General features: G+C 39.4%; 1 protein-coding gene across 1 annotated transcript in view; it reads left to right on the top strand.

Annotated features, from left to right (window-relative positions):
• WDR49 (WD repeat domain 49) overlaps positions 1-24,340 on the top strand; it is a 154,299-nt gene that overhangs the window by 92,395 nt on the left and 37,564 nt on the right. The window contains exons 9-13 of the mRNA XM_036243520.1: positions 6,433-6,597; positions 9,747-9,862; positions 19,243-19,373; positions 21,457-21,555; positions 23,245-23,409. Coding sequence (XP_036099413.1) covers positions 6,433-6,597; positions 9,747-9,862; positions 19,243-19,373; positions 21,457-21,555; positions 23,245-23,409 — 676 coding nt within the window. The remainder of the gene's footprint in view (positions 1-6,432; positions 6,598-9,746; positions 9,863-19,242; positions 19,374-21,456; positions 21,556-23,244; positions 23,410-24,340) is intronic.

The following is a 24,340-nucleotide window of genomic DNA, read 5'->3' as shown; positions in this document are numbered from 1 at the left end:
AAACCCTAGCAGGTTAAGGTATGGCTGAACAGTTTCTCCTGAGGGCAGACCTTAAGATGAACAGTGTACTCTGACAAATTTCAAAATAGCTTCTATTTTATGCCCCTGTCAGAAGCATGAGGGGATTTTTTTCTTCCATATTTACAGCGAGAATCTGGTCAATATCCTAACAATAAAACGCATAAAGTTGTGGGGTCCCCTTTGACTGGCTCCCCCTGGAAATTTTAACTCGCAGACTCGTCCACTTGAGCCTGCAGCGATTGTCGGTTGCAGTTCCGGTTTTCCTAGCGGGCTCTGCTGCCTGCGAGTGTTTACTCCGAGTTTTGCAGTGTAAGTTGTGACTTTATTTATTTGCCTGTTGGTCTTTCTGATTTGAGGGGCAGCAATTTGCCCTGTGACCTCATTTCTTATATTGATCCAAGAACAGTTGTTGGTTTTGCAGTTTGTTCAGCTTTTGACTTACTGTTAGAATGGCATGAGAAACTCTAAACATACAGACCCAGAGCCTGGGCATCCAAATAGCCTCAGCTATTTTTCAAAGTAGTTTCTTTCTTAGATAATTTTTTAGACTGAGAGAGGTGGGATTTTAGAGTCAGAGTTCTCAGTGCTTTATATTGAGCAAGTGATTTAATTGATCTAAGCAACAGTTGTTTTTTTTAATCTAGAAAATAGGAATTATAATACCTCCCTTGTAGGTGTTCTATAAAGGATTACAGGATATTGGATATAAAGACACACAGAACGAAGCAAGGGTAAAAGGTGAATAATTATTAGTCAAAAATGGGAAAATGATATTTTTCTGACTTTGTCCCCTGATTTCTGTGGGTGCCTGGTGACCTTGGGAATGTTTTGAAGTCCTCTGGCCACACGTGGTCACAGCCCATGGTGCTTCCCCCACTGCCTAAACCTTGCTAATCTTCTTGCCAGTCCTTGAACAAGCCAAGGACACTTCACCTCTGAGCCTTTGTATTGCTGTTTCCTTTGCCTGGAACTTTTCCACCCAGGTATCCGTATGGCTTCCTCCTTCACCTCAGCCATGCCTCTCCTCAAATGCATTCTCAGAGAGGCGTTCTCAGAGCCCCCAATTTTGCACCAACTCCCAACAATCTCTACCTACTTCTCAGTTCTATTTTTTTTAATAGTACTTCCCATAAAGATATATATAGATATTTGAATCTGGTTGCTAAAAGGTCTGAGCCGCCGGGAGATCACATTCACAACACAAGGCCAATGTAGAGCAAAATGGCTTTATTGCATGCGCCTGGGTGCAGGTGGGCCGAGCCGAAAAGGGTTCAGCCTCGAATAGCAGTTGGGGTGTAGGTTATATACTCTACTTTCAGCTTCCGGCAGTTCCTACTGACGTACTCTGCCTGGCCCATTGTCCACTTTGCAGTTGGACTGGTTTGGCATCTCATCCTGTATCTTCTGGGTGACTCATTGTCTTGTGGATGATTCAGATAATCCTTATCCATACTCAACAGAAGGCTGAGCAAAGGTCAAGCAAGCAACACAATTTTTCAGTTTCTGCTTTTTGCAAGCTTTTACCTTTACCCTCTAAAACATTACTAACCCTTTCAGTTGCATCCCTCCTCCACTCCCCCCACTAGCGAGAAGGGCAGGTATTTTTCACTGCTGTCTCTCCAACGCCTAGATCCTGTGCCTTGGGTACCACAGGTGTTCCATACATTTCAGAAATGAATTACAAATTAATCTAAGAAGAGGTGATATCCAATTAATAAGATTTATAAATGGACAATGACTGCCTTAAAATATTTGAATCCTTTGTCAATATCAGTATTCTGAGATATTATCATTCTCCTCACCTTGCTACTTACTAGATATAACTTCAGAGATTTGGTGCAAAATAGAAATAAAGGACATAACCTGCTTTATATTGTGAGACTATAAACAGCACTGCCTAAAAAAGTATTATAAAACAGCAATTAAATCAAATGTCCTGATCCCTTGGTAGCCAGCGACATCCGCTGCTGTAGTTTTTTATTCTTCTTCTTGCTTAGACCTAAGACAGGATATACATGAAAGACAGCTAAAATGCCTACTGTTGTTGGAATAGCAAGGAGACAATTAGGGGACATGAGTACAGTGTCACATCTCTTAGTATTGTCTGATTGGCTGTGATAGCCTCAGATGAGAGAGATAAACAGACCCATGCATTCCTACACGGTTATTAACTCAGGTATAGAACAGGAGTGTGCTCCCATCAGAACAACGATTTGCTCCGAGGCCCAATGCACTGGGGAGTAGTTATAGAAACTGGCCCGTTTCTGCTCTGCAAGCTGCCAGGGCGCTGCCCACATGGCTGATGTCTCACCTGATGAGCAGCAGCCAGGAATAAAGTGAACACTTAAAGAGATGTGATGTCATCAAAATGTGGCAAATGAATGTAATGCCAATACTTCATCCTGAGTTTTATTACCAATCAAAGCCACTTGCTAAAAATAAAGGCCCTTCTGTTTGGCAGTCAAACCACTTCCTTCATCTGCCAAGTGATGTTAAATGCACTCCTTTCTCACTCAACTTGGAAAGTCTTTTCACCTGCTTTGCTATTCTTGTATTCTGACATTGTCATAGTGACAGTGGATTCTGGTCAACACTGGTTGTATGTTGTGACATAGTCAGCCCTTGTTTTCAACACACTGTTTTTGGATAGCCTGTTCCTTAAGGCAGAGTGCCATAAAATTAAATTTGACTATATACTCTTGCCATTATTGATTCAGATATCATGAGAAATTGTTAAATGAGCACAGAAAGGTGCTGAAAATTGATAAATAGTATGTTGGAGCTCAGGAAGGTGGGCAGAGGAAGGAGAGTACAAAGCAGCGAAAAGTGACTTTATTAATTCTTGATTGAATGTCTCCATTAAATAGAAGTGGTGGGGTGGACGACCAGGTGCTTTGTAATGCGGCTGGAGCCAGCCTTGAACAAGTAAGCACATTCTTCCTCCGAATATAACCTTATTTTATTTAATCTTTTAATTTCTATCAAACAATGCCCATCTTTTAGGACTGAACTGTTCAGCATGTAATAGGTGCTCAATGATTGCTTTTTGAAAAGAAATAATACAATTCTTTACAACCTTCAACCTCTTCTTGAAAGACCACAATCAAAATTTTCTCATGCTTAGAAAATTGTTTTCATGGTTTTGTCTCTAATGAATACAGTCCAAATTTCTAAGCATTGCAGTATGAGAAAAATTTACAAGTAAGATATAATTTGACATCTTAATGTACATCTACATATCTGGTTTCTAAAATTGTAATTGTCTATATTCCCTGTCATGGTGGGAATAAAGCAACATATGAAATGTTTTTGTTACATTGATTTGGATATAAAAACTGATATCAGCCCAAATAAAAGGTCAGGCAAATAAAGCTTAAATGAATAGTAATACTAGCTAATTTTCATGGCTTATTTACTTTATATTACAAACTGTGTTTTGCAAATATTACCTTATTTATACCTCTTAAAAACAGTTTGAGGTAGTTACTACGATCCTCCCTAGTTTACAGGAGAGGAAACTAGAGTTTAGAGAGGTTAAGTAATGAGCCAAGGTCAGACAACTGACATGCAAACTCAGGCTCCCTGGCTCCTGGCCCAGGGCTCTTAGCCACCATACATAGTGCACAAACCAAAGCAAAAAGAAACACAGTTACTTGGAATGATCATTAAAATGTTAGGTCACACTATTTCAAACATCCAGGTCATTTGTCCTGGAAATTACACTATTGTTTAACAATGGTAATTAAAATTACATCATGTGCCCTGGCCAGTTGGGCTCAGCGCTTACTTAGAGTGTTGGCCTGCAGAATCGGCCAAGGGTAGTACCTTGGTTCCAGTTGTCCCCAGCCCTGGTTAGGGTCGTGCAGGAGGAAACCAGGCGACGTGTCTCTCTCACATTGATGTTTCTCTCTCTCTCTCTTTTCCTCCCTCTCTCCTACTCTATCTGAAGATAAATGGGAAAATATCCTCGGGTGAGGATTAAAAATAAATAAATAAATAAAATTAAATCATTTGAGAAATTATATGATTCAGAGTTGTAATGTCAGGAAAAAAGGCTATGAGAGGTTATGTGCTCGTGGTTATTTCTTTGCTGAGACATGAATGTTGCTTAGTGGTGGTCCTCTTTTCCCAGTTGCTTGTCTCCTTTTTACCTCCAAAATTGTCTTTGGTGAGCATCTCTTACCTGGACTGTTACAGTAGGCTCCTCTTTGTTCTCTGCTCTGTTGCCAAAGGTATCTTCACAAACCAACCAACAAAAAGTGCCATATGACACTCCTCCTTATTAAGAACAATGGGATTATTCTTAATTTTTTTAAAAAAAAATTACTGATTTTTTAGAGAGAGAGAGAGAAAAATATCAATGTAAGAGAGAAATATGGATTGGCTGCCTCCTGCACGCCCCCTAATGGGGGTCGACCCTGCAACCTGGGCACGTGCCCTGACCGGGAATGGACCCAGGACCTCTCAGTCCAAGGGACAACACTCAATCCACTGAGCCACACCTGCCAGACTGCTCTTAATTTTATTTTGAGTCATATGCCCTACTGACAATCCAATGAAAGCTATAGACCATTTCCAAGTAAAAAGAACTTTATATACATTAGACATTATTCTCTGGCTTAGCTTGCAAGGGATTTTACATATCCACCACCAACTTGCTTCCTTACCTGATATTCAACCATTTATCCCATCGTCTGTACCCTGGTTCCACTACATTTCTTATTTCTCATGCTTGGAATATTCTTTATGTTCTCTCTTCTAAGCATACTCTTGACTGTCTGGAATACTATGCTGGAATAGAGGAAAGCCTTATGATGTGTCTGTTCCAGGCAGCCCATGATTCAAACCTCATTCTATAAGCTTGCAACAGTACCTAGCTAATTAGAATCTCAGTTTCATCACTGGTAAATGAGGGTGATAACATTTATTATTTTATAGCGTTTTTATAAAGATCAAATGGGATAGTGAATATAAAGGGCATGGCACTCAGTAAATACATGTTCCTATCTTCAATCCCAGGTTGACCGTCTTCACCTTCAATTCCCCATTTCCCGCCCAGTGAGTGGATTTTGGGTTTCCTTTCTGTGTCCCCACGGTGATACCTCTAAACTTGTAGCCTTATTTGATATTTTCTGATTCTTGTCTGTTTCTCTATCTAGACAAGTGTTCTTAACGCAGGTTACACACTTAAGTAACCTGGGAAGCACTTTTAAAAATGCCCCTCCTTGGTCCAATTAAATCTCTGGCCTGGTATGCAGTTGCGGTTTACAAAGTTTCTCTGGTGATTTTCACTGTCAGGCCTAGACTACAGACTCCCTGAGAGCAGGGATTCATCGTGAGCCTGCTGCCGTCATAGAGCTGGGCGTGGGCTGGGTGTTCAGTGTGTGTCCAGGCATGATGGCCAGCTCTCCGGGTCTTCTGAGTATACATTTGATAAACTTTAACACAATTATGAAAATGTGACACTCAAATTTAACGTATTTCAAGTAAATTTACATTTCTATAATGGTAATCAATACTTAAGCAGATAAAGACATGCATTAAGTTTTCTCAAAGTAAATGTTGCTTCAGGCAACTTTTTATCTATACATTTGTATGGTTAGTGATTTTTTTCTTTTTTACATCCTTTGGGTCCTAAAGTCCTTATGGTGAGATAGTTTTAACCCATAAATCTCTTAGAGGGTGCTTCAATGCTTAGAGCTGAAATTAGTCGTCTACTTGCCACTTAAGATTTCTCACTGGTGAACTACTACATGTAATTCTATCCCTACTTGCATTTATTTTGTTGCCTTTCTCTTGGAGTGTATATGCAGATTTATATCTAACCTTCCTGTGTTCTTTCTTTTTAGTGACCCATCAATAATAGTGGTTCGCTGTAAAAATATACACAGTACCTTGAGAAAGGAGGAAGAAAGGGGCTAATGGCATTAAAAGCAATAGCTCTAGCAATTTGTTGAGATTAACTTTTCCCCATAATGGCTAGTAGTGCTTTCTTTTCTGAATGCTAAATGGAAACTGATATATAATAAAATGTGTCTTTTCATCTAGCAAATAGTGTCAGATCACCATGACTAATAAAAGCAGCTTTCTCATTTAAATGCAAGAGATTTATAAGTTTATTTTTGGTAGGGTTTGATATCAGGATGGCCTCTAGACATTAAGCGGAATGGTGGGTAGGAGACGTAGATTCCTATCTTTTCTCATAAAGAGAATCATGACTTTATTACCTCAGTTTTGGCCTAGAAATTAAAATGTTATCAGCACCAACAGAAAGAAAATATATTACAAAAAGTCTCTAACTCTTGGGGGGATTCCAGGAGGGAAAATGCACAGGGGAGATATTTTTCTTGAAATCAAAATGGTGGATTCTGGGACTATATTTAATTTCTTTACAATGTTATTTTCTCGTAGGTAATCAGCTCTGATGTGGGGTCAACTGTTTCTTTCTGGATGATAGACACTGGGCAGAAAATCAAACAATTTACTGGTTGCCATGGAAATGCAGAAATCAGCACCATGGCCCTTAATGCAAATGAGACGCGGCTTTTGACTGGCAGCACAGATGGGACTCTCAAGGTGGGAACACAGTGATGCTTCTCCATCCAGACAAGAGGCGGCTAGAACCCCGGGAGAGGAGGCACAGCTTTGACTATATTAATTTGTGCCTTTTTGGCCTTGCAAGGAGAGGGATGAGACAACGTAAGAAGAGCTAAATAACCCAAACTATCTAATGATAAAGCTGTTAAGAAAATAAAACTGTGGGAAAAACGAATAAATGCTTTTTATGAATAAATAATTTAGAATAAAAGCATAACTCGGCTTACTTATTTCAGAGAGCGTTTTCCAGTGTTCTGGAGAGAGGACTCCTTTGGGGAATAAGAGGCCTGAATAATTTTCATGTGCTTCGGCTAATGTCTCTAGTTTTCTTTTCCTTGATTTATAACATGAGAAATCAGGGCAAGTAAGTAAACTTTTCAAAATGGCACAGATGCCAAGTTTTCCAGAAAATTAATATTTTACAACCATCCCATTTTGTAATTTGCATTTTTATGTAAAGGTGAGACAATGAAGAAAGAAGGAAGAACCATCATAATCTTATTTATTATTCATCTTAAACTAACATGATTCTATGCTTTCAGTTTTTAAAAAACATTTGTAACTATTATAAATTTCTTCTGGGAGGAAGGTGCTGTTTTACTTTGCAGAAAGTGATCAAATTTTCATGCAAAGCTAGATACAATCTGAAATCATGCCCATCAGTGAATCTTCCTCGCTCCCCCCAGCTCTGAGAGTAATGACAGTGTTTGATTGGCGATGACTTGTGACACTTTGCGGCAACAGAAGGAAGTTTTCTGAATAAGCTTTAAATGGTTTTCAAACTTCTGTCATATCTGGAGTCATAAGAGCGTTAATTAGATGTAGCTGACGTGCTAGGATGTGTGGTACACAGGTGAGCTTCAGGACAGGGTAAGGGAAAGCTCTCTGGATATATCGGTATAATAATGTCATGGAAGTTGGGGCAAGTATGCCGGGGGATTTCGGGCTGGTAATGGTCAGAAGGTGGGAGGAGCTCTGGATGTTATGGTGAGAATCTCTGTAAACTGGCAGAACCTGGCCTCTGGGAAGGTTAATGGATAAAGTATGGACTAGGAGCTTCGGGTTAAGCAAAGGAATCTCATTCATGGGAGGACTGACTGGTACAATGTGCGAAGGTACTGGGGTAATTCCAATCCTAAATCAAGGTGGAATAAAATCGGAATAGCTGGAAGTGGAGTGTCAGACAGTGGCTTAGGCAAAGGAACCAGCAAGTATTCCCCCTCGTAGTCCTGGGGTATAAGACAGAACTGAAAAATAAAGGACGTAGATTAGGCTCCCGTTCCCCTATTTTGGAAAGTAACCATCCAGGGTAGGGCAGACTTGTAGATGGTACTAAACTGGTCCCAGCGAAGGGATTTGACAGATCGGGGGAAGGCAGATCTTTACGGTACCGATCTGTGTTATGCTTTTAGGTGGGCTTGGGTCAGCGCTGTGTGCAGAACAACCCAAAGTGACACAGGTGGGATGTGCACGGCTCTGTGTCGGCTCAAGCCTTGACATCTTGGAAGTTAATGTGAATTTAGTAGTATAATCCCAGCTTTCGAAGGTACATTTATCTTTATCACAACAGCACAACACAATTCTGAAATTTTGGTAACTTCTGCATAGGACACATAAATCAGGGTTGAGCTACACTGGCCATACTCTATGAAGAAACAGGAATGAAGGCCATTTTCCAATCTCATTTATCACTTAGCATCTAAAACAATACCTCTGTAATCAAAGACTTTAAAGTATTGCCCTGTTTATCAAGGTTTTGACGTTTCTATTTTTAAATTGTTTTGAATCATTAATGTGTGCCTAGAACACAATTTAAAATATAAAATAGATATAAAGTGAAAAGAAAGTCTCTTTCTCACCCCTCTCCCCAGCTCCATACTTGTGGCTGCCACGGTTAACATATACTTCTGCCTGCGTTTTAGCCTGTGAGTACCGTTTCTCCATGGCAGCTCACTGTCCAGGCTGTTGCATTTTGTATTCTCCCGTCTTAGACATTGATCCCTATGGTTGTAAACAATAATCATAATTTTAGCTAACATTTGTTGCCTGCTTACTATGAACCAGGAACTTGCCTCGCACTTTACATGCACGCATCGATATTGTTGGTGCTGTTATCATCTCAGTTTTACAGATGGAGAAACTGAAGCTCAAGGACACAAAGCAACTTGCTTCAAGTTGTTGGTTTATTTTGGTAGAGCTTAGACACATGGAGGTGACTCATTCTTCTTGATGGCTACATTATATGCTGTTGTATAAATATTCCATATTCTGATGCTCGGTCTCCTACTAATGAACCACTAAATTGATTAAAATCCTTGGCTTTTATAAACAATGTTTCAAGAATATTCTCCAAATTAGGCCCTTTCACACATTTGAGTGTCTCTGTGTAATAATGTTATAGAAGTTGAATTTTTGAGTCAAAGGGTGTATATGCATTTTAAGTTCGATAGAATGCCAACTTGCCCTTTGTGCATGAGGTGCCAACAATGTCTCATTGCATAATTAAGGCATAATGTTAACAGCTGGTGACTTGATGACATTCCCTCATAAAGTATATCCATTGGGTCTTTGTCCTCACCGATGCCCGAGCGGGTAAACTAAAATTGCTGGTGCCCCTGTAGGACTGGCTTCTAGCATCCACTATCAATGACAGGTTTTGTGGGCAGATGATGGAAAGTCTAGTACTATGATCACTGTGTTTCCAGCTCTGTATTAGATGTTTAAAGTTCCAAGTATCCATGAGGAATAAGGTTCCTGTGTCATATATGTGAAAACCAAATTTTAGGGAGACACCTCAGAGCAAGAAGCAGAATTTCAAGACCCCACAATGTGGCTCCTTATGATATTAATTTGCCACCCCCTTAAAAATAAGCATGAGTTTCTTAGCCTTTGAATCAAGTATTATCAGAATAGGCTGATATGGTTACACATAGAGTCATACGTATGATGGTTAAATTTAAATGATAAGAGAATTTTCTTTAATTCTTACATATCCTGAGTGAATCAACCCTAGTCCAGAATGAAAACACAAACGTTTAGAATAATTTTATTACACCATGCTGTTTTACTCAGTGAGGACGACATGTTCTCTTCTTGTCTCAAAGGTGATTTTCACTTTTCTCTTAAAGGTATGGGACTTCAATGGATATTGTCACCACACACTGAATGTTGGGCAAGAGGGAACTGTGAATATTTCACAGATCCTGGTTCTTAAGACGACAATACTGGTTACAGGCTGGGACAGGTAAGATGAGCTTCACACAAAACTATAGGAAGGTAAACAGAGAATGTTCTTATTTGAATCAAAATCTAAGAGAAAAAAAGAACATAGAAATCCTGACTGATTCCAAGTCATTACCTTTCTGGTGACCTAGGTGAGTAAACCTGTTTGGCATTGACTGAATGCTTCGTGACTACAATATTTTAGGATCATGCGGCTTGAGCAGCTTTGAGAATTGTTATAGGCCTTTCTCCTGGCTTTGGGAATCTGTCTTTTTCTTTAACCATTCCAGGTAGGGACATAATACTACTTCCTGAGTATTAACTCCAAAAGTTTCCCAAATTTTATAGGCAATAAATTCTTAATGTGTAAATTACATTCTCTCAACCGTAAAAGGAGCTCATTCCTTCTTCTCTCATTGCTTATTTTAAATTACAGCACAAGAGGGAAATAGCCCACTGAATTCTGTGTTCATACCTCCTTCATCTCGGTGCAGGGAGAGGCCTTTCACAGCCCACTTACTGTTCTCCGGGAGCTGTTCTTCCATTCATTACAGCAAAAATTACTTTTCTTCCCCCTTTTTCCTGGGAGAACTAAGGGATCATAAACAGGGTCTTTTCTATGGCACTGTATAAGCACTAGGAAAATTAAAGTATTATGTTTTGAGAATATATTGTCCATAAATTCACCATTTCACAAAATATTGCACTAATAGGTAATTTGCCCACCATTATTCACTGTAGAATTATGATCTTAAGGGTTTGGAGCAAGGATTAAGCAGATTTTATACCTGGAAATCTATCAATGTATACATGGGGATCTTTAGCAGTCATGTGGAAGGCTGTTCTTCTAATGCCAATGTGCATAGGCAGGCTGGAGAGCATGTGCCACACACAGTGTGGATTTCAGGGGAAGCTTGACTGTAAGGAAAGAAATAGCGTCCAGATTATTCTACTTGATATGAAGAACGAATTCAATCATCCTCAACACTGAAAGACAAGGCTTCTTCACATCCCTAGGAGCAAACATGATCCATCAACAACTCATAACCATGCCAACAGAATATGGCCTAATGATCTCTATAATTAGGTTGCAGCAATGAATACGATTTAATTCCCTAATATCATGGCAAGGTAGAGGTGTACTATTCAGCTGATCCAATTTAAATTTTGAACATAACAGAAAAGAATTTTAAAAATTAATCAGTGTAATTTAAAACTTTAGAGATACTGTTTTCTTTTTTCCCCTGAATTATTATATTCTCTTATAACTCACAGTTATTTTTTCCATCCTTTTACTTTTTTGTTGAAAGTATTACAGATGTGTTCCCCTGTTCCCCCATTGACCCCCTCCTCCCTGTTCCCACCCCCGTCCTGCTTTTGTAGATCTCCATAGACATTAACATCATAAGATTTTGTTTTTATTGCTTACAGAGGAAAAATTTAAAAGATGAGATGTATAGAGTCATCTAAAAGTGGTTTAAAGGAATACCCTGGTCTATATTGGTAGGTGATTTTTCTGTGACCTTGGGGAGGAAGCTTGGGAAGATGGAAATGAGAGGAGGAAAGTTATCACCCTCCCATCTTTCTTCATCTTTTCCATCTTCTGCAAGGTTGTCAAGACTTGGATCCCTCAGTTGGAATTGAAAGTTAAGGAAGGCATTTTCAATGATATCATTTCAGTATCTATTGTTAGATTTAAAAATTATATTTTGGTCCAGCTGGTATGGCTCAGCAGTTGAGCCTCAATCCATGCACCAAGAGATTGCCAGTTTGATTTCCCATCAGGGCACATGCCCAGGTTGTAGGCCTGATCCCCAGTGGGGGGCAGACAAGAGGCGGCCAATAGATGTTCTCGCTCATTGATGTCTCTATCTCTCTCTCCCTCTCCCTTCCTCTCTCTCTGAAATCAATATAGGAAAAAAATTTAAAATAAATAAAAATCATATTTCCTAGGTCAGAAGCGTTATGTTGGAATGGATTTTGGAGGATCTTTGCAAGGGCTTTTTGTGTGTGTGTGTGTTAACCACAAGACATTTAATGAAAAGGGCAAGAGGATAGGTCAGCTGTTTGGTTATAGCTGGGGAAGGATGATTCGTGAAGCAAATTCCTTAATAGTTTAGTAACTAGAGTAAAAAAAAAAAAGATATTGGTAGTAAACTTACTAAATTTTCTTTAAGACCTAGAAGAAACTGTTAAGTTGAAGCTCCAACTTCAGGCTCTGTCTAAATAAAGAGATGGGCTTATTTATTTTTCTCAGGATGCAATAAGAATTCCACTTATTTAGTTAAGTAGATAAACATACCATCTCATTAATTTTCTCCATAGAGCTTTGTAGCACTCAGCATTTGACATATATGATCTAATTTAATCCTTAGCTTCATCTTGGAAGGTATGCAATATTTTATAGATCTCTCAAATCTCCGTCTTTAGCTTTTACCTCTCTAAACTCATGCATCTGCTTGCTTGCCGGGTATGTCTGACTGCAATCCCAAATGCAACACATTCTAAACTGAATACGTTATTTATTCTCCTCTCCAAAATCTGCTTCTTCTCTTACATTCAGAGCCTCAGTTAACAGCCAGAGACTTGGACATCTACCTTCTCATTCAACTTCACCACCAAATAGTCACTAAGCTTGATCTATTTTATATTCCAAATATTTCTCAAACCTGTTATCACTACTACAACTGTGTGATTCAGAGCGTCATTTCCACATACATGAATGTCACAGCTTTCTAATTTGTCCTTCCCTCAAGTAATGTCCACCTTTTACCTCTTAAATAGTTACTGCACATTTGAGCTACAAGGATTTCTTTCTACACTGCATTCTATCGATGTCACTTCTTTGTTTGACACCTTTCAGAGTGTCTACATAATAAAGTGAAGTTCCCTCCGGCTTGGACCTATTCTTAGATTCATTCTCACTCATTCTGATGTACATTCTAAGCTCCAGGAGCAACCCGCTGTCAGGGTGTACCCATACACTCACTGTTTCATACCCCTGCCTTTATTCTCTCCCCTTGTCAAGCATTTTTTGCATGTAGCTAATGTTTTTTCCTGTTTCTTTCTTTTTTTTTTTCAATCTTCACTCAAGAATATTTTTTTTTATTTATCATCAGATAGAGTGGAAGGGGGTGGTGGAGGGAGGAACACTGATGTGAGAGAGACACATCGACTGGTTCCCTCCCGCGTGACGGACGAGGGCTGGGGACAAACTGCAACCGAGATAGGTGCCCTTGACCATAATTAAACCTGAGACTCATTGGTCCACAGGCGAACCTTTATCTGCTGAGCCAAACCACCCAGCTCTGTTTATTCCTGTTTCAAGTCTCATACACATATCTTCCCCACCAGGACCTCTTTATTCCCAGGGTTGAAATATGCCTCCTTTTGCCCAGCTGGTGTGGCTCAGTGGTTGAGCATCTCGGACGCACCAAGAGGTCACTGGTTCGATTCCCGGTCAGGGCACATACCCAAATTGTGGGCTTGATCCCCAGCAGGGGGTGTACAGGAAGCAGCCGATCAATGTCTCTCATTGATATTTTTATCTTTTTCTCCCTCTCCCTTCCTCTCTCTCTAAAAAAAAAATCAATAAAAACATATTTAAAAACACACACAAATATGCCTCCCTTTTGTCTTTGTGCTTTCTAGCCTCCTACACTTTATCTAACATAGGAATATATATATGACTGAGTATCTAATAAGCTTACATATATAGTGCCTGGTACTTATTAGATGCTCAATGATAGTAGTTAAATAAATGTGCATTGACTAGACAGGGAATCAGAATGGCAGGATTAATTATCCATTAGTTACACTCTGAATAAGAGGACTGCAGAGTTGATATTCAGATCTATTCTCTCATCACAATAAATGCAAAATCTAAGTATTATCACCCCTCTTTTACAAGAAAGGAAACATAGCTTGAAGAGGTTGGGTAGCCTGGCCAAATTTCCAGAGCTAATAGGCAGTTCAGTTAGAAGCTGATGCCAAAGTCCATGCTGTTTACATTATTTCTGAGTTCCAGATGAAGTCATTAAATCATGGGAAAGCAACCATATTTTTAAAATAAATTATTTGATTGAATAGATTGTCATATCAATCAAAGCTAATGAATCATTTCTGTGCATTTGAAGAAGCACATAAAAATGTGATATCAACTTAACAACACCTTAAAGTTCTAGCTTATCATTATTTTTCCCCTTTCATGCCCACAAACATTTTCGAACTGCACCTAGGGGAAAGCATTGAGTTAGGAACTATGATGGAATGAAGTGAAGAAGCGTGATTGGTGTTTTCGATGGCATCACATTCTAATTGAGGAGTCAACACATACAAGGCAAGATGTGGTGAACGCCACTGCGGAATTATCCTGAGGAAACATGAATGGGAGGGCCCATGTCAACTGCATAGCAAATATTTATGTCAGAAAAAAGAAGCCCCAGATTCAGAACTTGTAGATATGTGTTCCTGATCATTTTAGGCAAAATATGATTTAGAGACATAGGGTCAATAAAAAAAGCACACCAAAAAACCTGGTTAAATACCAGGCCATTTTCATTTTGGTAAGTTAATGATCAATTATCTTTGCGTTTGTTTAAAGTAGTCAAGTAATATGTATGTAATGGTAAAATCAAATAAATAATCATACTAGTTTAGTGTTTTTTCTGCCTTAAAATTCTGATTCTATACTTAACAACTCTCCATAAAAATAGACTCAGACTCTTAGTTTCTTCTACTTTATTTCTATTCTTTCTGTTAAAGTTGAGATAGCTGTTTATGAAGGTTTTATCTCTGTAAAGTACCCAGACCTATACAAATACTAAAAAAGAGAATCTTTTACATAATTTCAAATAATTTTGAAAATATTATTGATAGTAGCATCATTCACAGAGTTTTACAAAATAGTAGGTGCTCAATAAATAGCTGTTGATGTCATTTGATTTCTAAAAGTGTTGTTAAATGAAGAGATTAATGATTTAAAATCAAATTCTTAATGATTGCCTTAGTAGGAAACTATAATCCTATGAGTCAACTGGTTTCTATTATTAAGATAAGAATCAGAATGAAAACTTCCAAAGTTGTGTCTTATTCTGAATTACCATGTTAGAGGTCAGGAGGAGGCAGGTATGTTTGAAATTCACAAATAAACCCCTAAACCTAATTTTGGTTAAAATTTGACTCCACAAATTTTAGGGAAAAGGATAAAAATAATCTGATAGAGAGTGAACCAGTTTTCTGCCTTTGCGATACCCCTTTTTAGCTTAAAAGTCAGTAGATAAGTTCTTATGATAATAGAACTAACAACACACAAACAACCAACCTCGATGGGAATAAATAGTTGATTGTGTTCTTTTGTTTCTTCCATGACAATTTTTACATAATAAGTTTTAGTAAAAGCTATTTTCCTAACTCATTCATCCTAAAAGAGGTTGTTTTTTAAAACATGTTTTTGTATTTTTCTGCACTTGACAGGATAACTACTTTTGTTCTCACAGAATGGGTCATTATGTCTAAATTCTGAATTAGCGATATGATCATCTTCACAGGATGACACAATGACTCGGTGGCAGGCTCTCGGGATTTCAAACGTGAGTTGTGAAATGGAGCCAGTCAAGTCCTTCAGTGTCAAAAAGAACAAATCCAGATTCCTGAAATGGCTTTAAAATTGGCTTATTCTGTACTTTAATTTTACTCTTGGCAAAAGTACAAACTTTAAAAAGTTATCTTTAAAATGGACAAAGTAAGAAATGCAGTGTGGATGCTGAAGGTATTTTAAGGATTCCTGTCATTTCAGGTTGGGTTTTAAGGGGAAGGTGGCAGCTAATTAGTTTCTTGAGATTTTGACACACAAGGTCAAATATCAGAAGTGCTACTTTTTGCACCATCTTATGAAAAGTATTTTGTGCATTTGAGTGTTACTCCTAAATGTATGTAGTTAATGTGGGTATCTCAGGGAAAAGGCATTTGACATTAAATTTTAGCTGCAAGATAATAGAGAGGTAGAGGAATGACCTCTTCCCTCTCGCTCCCCCTCACCTTCTCCATTCCCAGGTGGAACTCTCTTTAATCAAACTTACCAATAGCTTAAGAGAAAACTATATATATAAAGCTATCATGAGATTATAATTGGGACAAGAGACTCAAGGTAGAGTCTTCAGGCTGGTCAGAGAAGACTTACTTGAGGAGGCAATATCTGAGCAGAGAACTTTTCATTCATTCATTTGACAAATATTGAGCACTCACTGTGTAGGACACTATGCTTGTGACTGTGGGGCTACAGAATAAGACAAGATTCCTGGCTTCTGAGAGCTTACAATCTAGTGGAGGGGTGAAGACTGCGTAATATTTATTGAATGCAAGTAAAATGCGAACAAGTAACACGTCAGAAGAAGAAGCTATTTCTTTCAACTCTAGTTATTAAGGAAGTCTACCAGGACAAGCAGGTCTTGGACAACAGGCGTATGGATAAGTAGATGTGGCCGGTGTGTGGGAGGAAGTTCATAGTGGGTGGAAGAGAACGCCAGGAGTGAACCCAGCAGCTAGAAGTGTAAAGGGTGCTGAGACAACAAGAAAGGTGCGTAGAGGGGAGCAATAAGAATATGGTTTGGGCCCTGGCCAGTTTGGCTCAGCGGTTAGAGCGTCGGCCTGAGGTCCGGAGAGACCCTGGTTTGGTTCCTGCTAAGGGCACGTACCTCGGTTGCAGTTTGTCCCTGGCTCTGGTTGGTCGTGTGGGTGGCAGCCACTCGATGTGTCCCTTTCACGTCGATGTTTCTCTCTCTCTCTCTCCCTCTCACTCAATCTGAACAAAATATCAAAAAATGTCCTTGGGTGAGGATAAAAAAAAAAAAACAACAACAACAACAACAAAAAAGAATATGGTTTGGGTTGGCCAAGAAGGTGTGCTCTGGAACCTTAGCCCCTGAACACTCCTAACAGTTTGAAACAGCTCCTGCCAGCAAGACATTTGAAACCTTATATGCTGTCTTTAAAATCTAGGTGAAATTTGTATTTTATTATATCAGTTTATCTATCCTTATTTATTTTTTTATCCTCACCTGAGAACATTTTATTTTATTTTATTTTTTGCATTTATCTTCAGATAGAGTAGGGTGGGGGGAGAAGGAGAAAGAGAGAGAGAAACATCAATGCAAAGGAGACACACCGAGTGGCTGCCACCCACATGACCCCAACTGGGGCCGAGGACAAACTGCAACCGAGGTACGTGCCCTTAGCAGGAACCAAACCCGGGACTCTCTGGTCCGTGGGCCGATGCTCTAACCTCTGAGCAAAACAAGCCAGGGCATCTATCTTTATTTTAATGTCAAAAATATTTTCACCAAAACTTTTTGAGTAAAATGAACACATAGGAAGGTGTGCTGTATTTACCCTGTGGCTCCCAGCAGCTCTGTCAAATATTTGGTTGGACATTCACATTTTACTTTAAAAAAGCAACAATAGAAGAATAGAGAGAAATTATTCTAAAAAAAAGTTGCTTGGACCCAAATATTATTGGGTTTTTAATAAAAGGCCCACATATTTGATTTTTTCATGTAGGAAACAGAAAATTAGTAAATGTTTTTCAACAGAACGTGAGCCTTGCTTTGCTCATGGTATTTCCTCATTCTGCGTAGAATGCCTCCCTCTTCTGAATCCTACTCCTCTATTATGGCCCAGCTCCAACACGACCCCTCAGTGCAGCCTTCTGTGATTCTACACCTGGAATTCCATGGCAGTTGGTCAGTACTTCCTTGGCATTTACCACATTTTCCTGCATTTTAGTCATTTTATGCTCATGGCTCTATTTCCTGCAGAATAGAGAATTCTACAGAGAAAACAAGGAGTGTGTGCAGAATAAATGCATATTAAGATCTCCGTGAAATGGAATGAATAATCTAGTAACAGGATGAAGAGTGTACCACAGATGGGTAGACAAGAGGCAGTGAAATTGGGTAGGAGGGTGTTATAGTTATTCAACCATGAGGTAGTGAGCCTGAACCTGGAAGTTGTCACTGGCCATTCAAGTAAAAAAGAAGAGATAAAATATATAACACCTTGCAAAGGTAGAATCTGAGTATTTGATCTGATTGAGAAAGAGAAAGACATGAAAGAGGCTGGGATTCTGGTCTATTAACCAAAATAGGGAATTTAAGGGGGGCTGATGTGGAGGGAAGATGGAAATTTTGTAATTTTGATATGTTGCTGTTGTGAGCATTGTATACAATTGTCAACTGTCAAGGGAGAACTACTCAGCACTGGAAAAAGTTATAAATGGAGGGAGATTGAAGAGCCATTTATAAGTGAGATTGGAGCTCATGGTGGTCTATAAAATTCCTGAACAAGCTCTTTTGAGTAGAGAGAAGGATTGGAAGAGTGACAATAAGGAACGCCCATATTAAAAGGAGGAAAAGAAAAAAGGGAAGAGAAAATAGGGAGTGAAAATCAGGGAGACAGGAAGAGAAGCAGGACATACTAGAAGCAAAAGAGTTGGCAGGAGGAGAAAGCCACATCCATCAGAGAGTAAGAAGTAATTGGAGACCTTCAGAGTGGTGGGAACTGAAGGAAGTATTCAGGGAGATGTGGAGAATGAAGGGGAAGACACCAAGCCTGTGGTTACAAATGCTCCTGAGCTATGTGTGGTTCTAGAAGGAGAGAGAGGCTTAGCAGAGGCTGGTGGCCCAGGCTCCAAGCAGCTGGGAACAGGGTGATGTTAATGCCCTCAGAATGTAATGTTCATGCTCCTCCCTTCCTCACCAGGCACCAGGCCTTTCATTCTCTGCCCACCCTAGTCTTCAAATCCACCAGCAGTGTCCCCAAGATACCGACCTTCTTAAACTGATTACTTCAGTTCAAAATGTGTCTGGCCTGTGTAGCATTCCTTTGGGGTGGTGTTTTCCAAGTGTGCCCCACAATGGTAGTTCTTCAAGACACTGTATGTGAAAAGACTCTGTGGTCAAGGAAGTCTGGCAAATGCCACAGGGACTGTTAATGTGTCCTGGACGCTCTCATGAAAAGAAGCCTTATCAATTTTGTTCAAACTACCAAATATTATGTGTTCACAGACCCATCCCCCCTTTTATTGTTAGTCCCAGAACTCTTCCCGGTTCCATACAGGGAAACTTTGCATTAGGGTCTTGGTGATGGGTATTAACCTGAAAAATGCATACACGTTTGGTGTTAATGATTGCGAAAGAATATTTAACCTTGTACTACTAAGTGTTCATACTTTACATGATAATTTAATGAGATAATCAAGGGAAAGTTCAATGTGGGAAGTTGAGTGGAATGGATGACGTGTGATATTTTAGACCTCTTCAGTCACACTGCCCGAGTGGACGATGGCTACTCAATATCTGTGTCGCTTTTAGCTCCGCAGCTAAATTTTCTATCCTTTTTCACTAGGGCATTGACTGTGTTTCGACCTCGGAACAGCAAGCAGTTTTCCGTCCAGCCCGAGGAATGGAAGGGAGGAACGCAGCACCGACACAATGTCGTGTGTGCTGCATTTTTGCCTCCGCAAACTCTCGCTACAGGTTCATTAAACCTTCACTTGGCAATCAGGGGTGAAAAGTTGGTTTCTTTTCTCTCACTCACTTTACAAAAACCTTTTTCCAACTTCAAAGCAAATAGGTTTTTTGAAGCAGTTCTTGCACTCGAAGCTACTCTTGGTCCTTATTTCTAGTCTCCGGAGCCTGGCCACCTGGCTCTAGATCCGATTTTCACTTTGCAGCTCACAGTACTAAGCTAGTTATTAAACTCTAAATCACGGTCTTCTCTGGCTAACAATAGTGTGTCTAGATCTTAGCTGACAGTGGAGATTGAGTAAGGTAATCTGTGTAAGGGCTCAGCGCAGCGCTTGGCACACAGGAAGCTCATCGGGAAATGTTAGCTTTTCTTTTTATTGTCCCCTTTCCAGGGACAGCATGGTGGCTTGGACACAAATCATATTTCTGTGGTGCTCAGATGTTTTTTAATGGGAACATATTAACCCTTTGGCACAATGTAATCTAAGTAATATTGATTAAAGACTGGCCTCGTAAAATGTCCACGTGAGCTCTTAAAAGTATCCATGGGCAGACTTGGATGTGACATATTAAAGAGGAACAGTAATTGTTATATCATTTCTGGCCAAAGAAAACAATTTATAGAGACAGATTGCACCATGAAATTAACAGGCCCATATTTTGACAACCTACTCTTTTTTCTTTTTTTAGAATAAAAAAAATGTCATCGATTAAGAGGAATGAAAACTTACAGGAAAAGAGCCAGGATAGCTATGAAGTGATACAATATGAGGTTTACTGCTCTATCTACATTTAAAGTTGCACTGTTTTTAGGACTTTTCCGATTATCTTCCAGTAGAGCCAACAGTGTTATTCAATTTGCTTTATAGCTGCTGGAAGTCAATCCCCGCGGGGAGTATCACATATTGAAGGATAATGGAAACAAGTAATCTATAAGGCTGTATCTCTGTTATTCTGAAGTATCATAAAATACCATTGTAATTGGTGAATAGATAATGTCTTCATTCATTCTCATCCCATCAGTCCTATGTGAAAATGTATATTGAAGCACTTTGAGGGTAAAGCATTTCAAAATCACAGGAGAAGACAGCTGCTCTGATGGATAGCTAATCTGTGGAAATACATCATCCTTGGCCAATTTGGGAGTTATACAGGTTTCTCTCTCCAGGACAGTACAGAACCTAGTATGTATTACTCTCTCCTCTCTCCAAATCCCAGGAGGGCACATATAGACATCCCACTGAAACTCAGCTTTCCCCCTCTGTTCTTGACTTGACATTGGGGTTCTGCTCAGTAGGGAGCTGTCTTCACAGAGCTGCTAAGAGCAGTGGCCTGGCATGCATCGCTCTTCCCCAAGACAAGCTTTGGTCAGTCTTCACCTCATTATTTGGGTTTTTATATGTTCTCTGTGAAGTACAGTAAAGAAGGGTTTTCTGTAGGGAAAACGTTAGGATTGGAGAAAGCAGCATGCAATAAAGAACATAGGAGGGAGGGAATGAAAAGAAGACACACACACACACACACACACACACACCCCAAAGAAGAGATATGGGAAACAGAAACCTAGAAAGCTTGATTTGCCTGCCCTCACTCAATAATTAAAAAAGTAATTGTTGTTAACACCTTTTCAGTACTTATAATATGCTAGGCACTATACTAAGCACGTCTCGTTCTTCACATCAACCCTAGGAGATCAATACAATTTTAACCATTTTTTAGGTGAGAAAATGTGGCATCACATAGAGTTAAATAACTTGCCCAAGGTTGCACAGCTAGTAGGGGGCGGACTGAAACTCAAGTTGTTTAATTGCAAAGCCCTTATTCTGAATGCTTGATTACTAGAAGATGAAAAGATATAACAGTCATTTCTGTCACACTTAATGCACACATACATTGTGAGGACCCTAAGTTCTCAAGTTTAATAAAAAGACTAGTTGTTATTATTATTCATTTATTTCTCCAAAAGCATGTGGAGTACTTGCTCTGTGCCAGATTCCATGTAAGATATTATGATAATGACTTCTTCTCATTGCCGTTGCTCAGATTTCCCTGACTTTCCAGCATTTTATGCTCTCCATTCTGGTTCGTATAGGGAGTTACGATGGAGAAATCATTCTGTGGAACAACAGCACAGAAAATGCTCACTCTGTTCTTCACCCTGATTACCAGCGGCTGCTAAAATCAAAATCTGGTGAGTGCGGGTCTGAAACTAAAGTAATGTGGCTGGGTCAAACCACAGTAGGCCTGATTGTTTATGCATGTCCTGTGGCAGCTTCTCCTAAATTATAGATGATTGACTATAAGCTCAAGGGATTAGTGATATCGTCGTCTTGTCAAAGTGACTAAAAAATTCTTGAGGTTTACTTGGTTTAGCAAATTCTCCTTGGCATACCGTTCCTTCTCTTTATACCATATCAGCGTTTCTGAATTACTGACAGCAGGGAGCAGGCCTCTCGTTTCTATCTAGTTTAGTATTTGCCAATAAACCTCACCAAATTGCCTTTGAGTGAACTTCGGTACCCCTTGGTAAGAAAACGAGAACTCATGTGCACTTGATTGGCTGCTCAGGTTCAGTCTAGAGCTTGTATTAAATATTATGCCACCTGGAAATCTTAAATTATTTCTTACTTTAGAAACCTGTGGGAGCATGAGATGGGAGTACATTGTATTTTATGGGAATTTAGCTGAGCATATGAATATTTTATACTTAAGCAAAATGTCTTGACAATTGCCTTTCATATTTTATTTTAGTTTCCTTTGATACTAAAGGTTTTTCCTTAGACTAATTTGCTCGGATAATGAATATGTCATTCCTCATGACACAGCATGGTTCTGTTGTCTCAATTGGATAAACTTACAGAGGCTGAATTGGACCTTAGGGAAAGACTAATCATTAGATACTGTTGTTTTCTTTCATTTTGTGGGGTATTTTTTTGTTGTTTGTTTTTTGTTTTGTGAAAAGTTGAGGGACTGATTTGATCAGAGTAAAGAAATCTATGTAAGAGATTTAAGACTTACTAGCCTGCAGGCCCCAAACTCTCACCTGCTTTATGTATAAGAAGCTAACCATTGGGGTTCATCTGAACCCCCCATGAAGAGGATAGAGTTCTGCTTCTTCCTCTGTTTTGGCCTTCAGGAGAGCACTGTCTTGATCTTACATCAAACCTACCTGTGGATACAATTAAAAACATGGAGATAGGTAACAAAGAAAAGCAGAAATGCCAAGTTTCTAAAAGACATGAGAGGCATTGCTATAGATTTCTTACTGTACAACTTTGAAGATACTTCTGTATAGATTTTTCATAACTATGTGCAGACTATTCATAGATTCTAAGATGAATATCCCTAGTTTTTATTAGTATAGCTTGGAGGTGATGTCATAAGATAATCAAAATGCCATTAGGAATGTCCTTTCCAAGGTAACTCGCTAATAAATAATATTGCTAAAAATGAAAAAAATCATTTAAATATATTTAAATAGTAATTATGTCTCATGTTTATTAAATTATTTGCAAGATTAATGATAATGATTAATAAGCTGAAAATGTTATGATAATAGAATCACATTTGTCTTGAACATATCAAGATCTCTAAGATGTTAGCAGTGACTATAAAATAAAGTCCCTATTAATTCATATCAAGGGAAAACACTGGAAGTGTGTATGGAATATGCAAACAAAAAGGCAATCAAACAATCCTTCAGGTTGAAGTTGAGGAAGTGACTAGCAGAAGGCTGGATGGGTGTTGAGTAGAAACCTGTTGCGAGACTATTGGGGTCATCTGAGACCATGATGAAGGTGGGCCTGTTGTTTTTCACAAGCATTTGTTTGAAAACAGATGTTTCCCTTCATTAACACACCTGGCTTTGACTCTATCATAGACACAGAGCCTCAGAAGCTCCTCAGTGCTGGGAGGAGCTGCGCCAGCCACCCCACCGCAGACCAGGCTACCCTGAGAGCCAGCTCCTTTGAGACTGGCACTGAAAGCAATAATGCTGTTATGAGGCTTTGCTTCCTTGAAGCAAGAAAACACACTGCAACCACAGGTAAACTAGGTACTTATATTGTGACTGTAGAGTGCTTTGATATATTGCAAACTGTTAGAAAAAAGAGCAATAAAGAGAATTCAATCCAATTGTATTTCAGTCTTGTAGAGTTCGGCTGCATCTAGCCAACAGTCAGTACTGGGCCATGGGAGGCCTTCACAGCAAATGAGGCTAGGGTTCAGGAGGACGGGTCCAAGAGCAAGAGCCAGACTGGACTCCACCAGCAATGTGCATAGTACTGTATATGTCAGCATCAGAGTGAGAAAAACTCTGGCAAGTGACTTAATATGGGCAACAATCAGAATTGGTGTTGCAGCTGTGACATAAACAGGTTAGGTAGGGGAGAGGGCACAGTTAGAGATATGCAATATATGGATGATGTCTCATAGAAATGTACACTCGAAACCTATATAATTTCATTAACCAATGTCAACCCAGTAAATTTAATCTTAAAAATTAAAAAACAAGAAAGACGCCCTGGCTGGTTTGGCTCAGCAGTTAGAGCGTCGGCCTGCAGTCCAGAGAGACCCGTGTTCGGTTCCCGCTAAGGGCATGTACCTCGGTCGCAATTTGTCCCCAGCCCTGGTTGTGTCATGTGGAAGGCAGCCATTCAATGTGTCCCTTTCACATTGATGTTTCTCTTTCTCTCTCTCTTCCTCTCTCTCCCTCCCACTCTATCTGAACAAAAAATGGAAAAATGTCCTTGGGTAAGGATTAAAAAAAAAACAAAAAAACAAAAAATGCTCCGAATATCTGAGTTAAGCTTAGGTCTACCGGCAGCTGAGCAGAGTCTGAGGCTGAGGGCACTGGTACCTTGTTCAGAATGGGCTAGGAGCAAATAGTGACAAACGTGGAGATTGGAGGCAACGTTGAAAATAACTGCCGATCCCTGGGACAGAGAGATGACTACTTTTTATCTTAACTTTTTTGG

Source organism: Molossus molossus, unplaced genomic scaffold, assembly GCF_014108415.1.
Source record: "Molossus molossus isolate mMolMol1 unplaced genomic scaffold, mMolMol1.p scaffold_m16_p_5, whole genome shotgun sequence".
Classification (NCBI taxonomy): Eukaryota; Metazoa; Chordata; class Mammalia; order Chiroptera; family Molossidae; genus Molossus; species Molossus molossus.
This window is presented reverse-complemented; position numbering and strand designations above follow the sequence as displayed.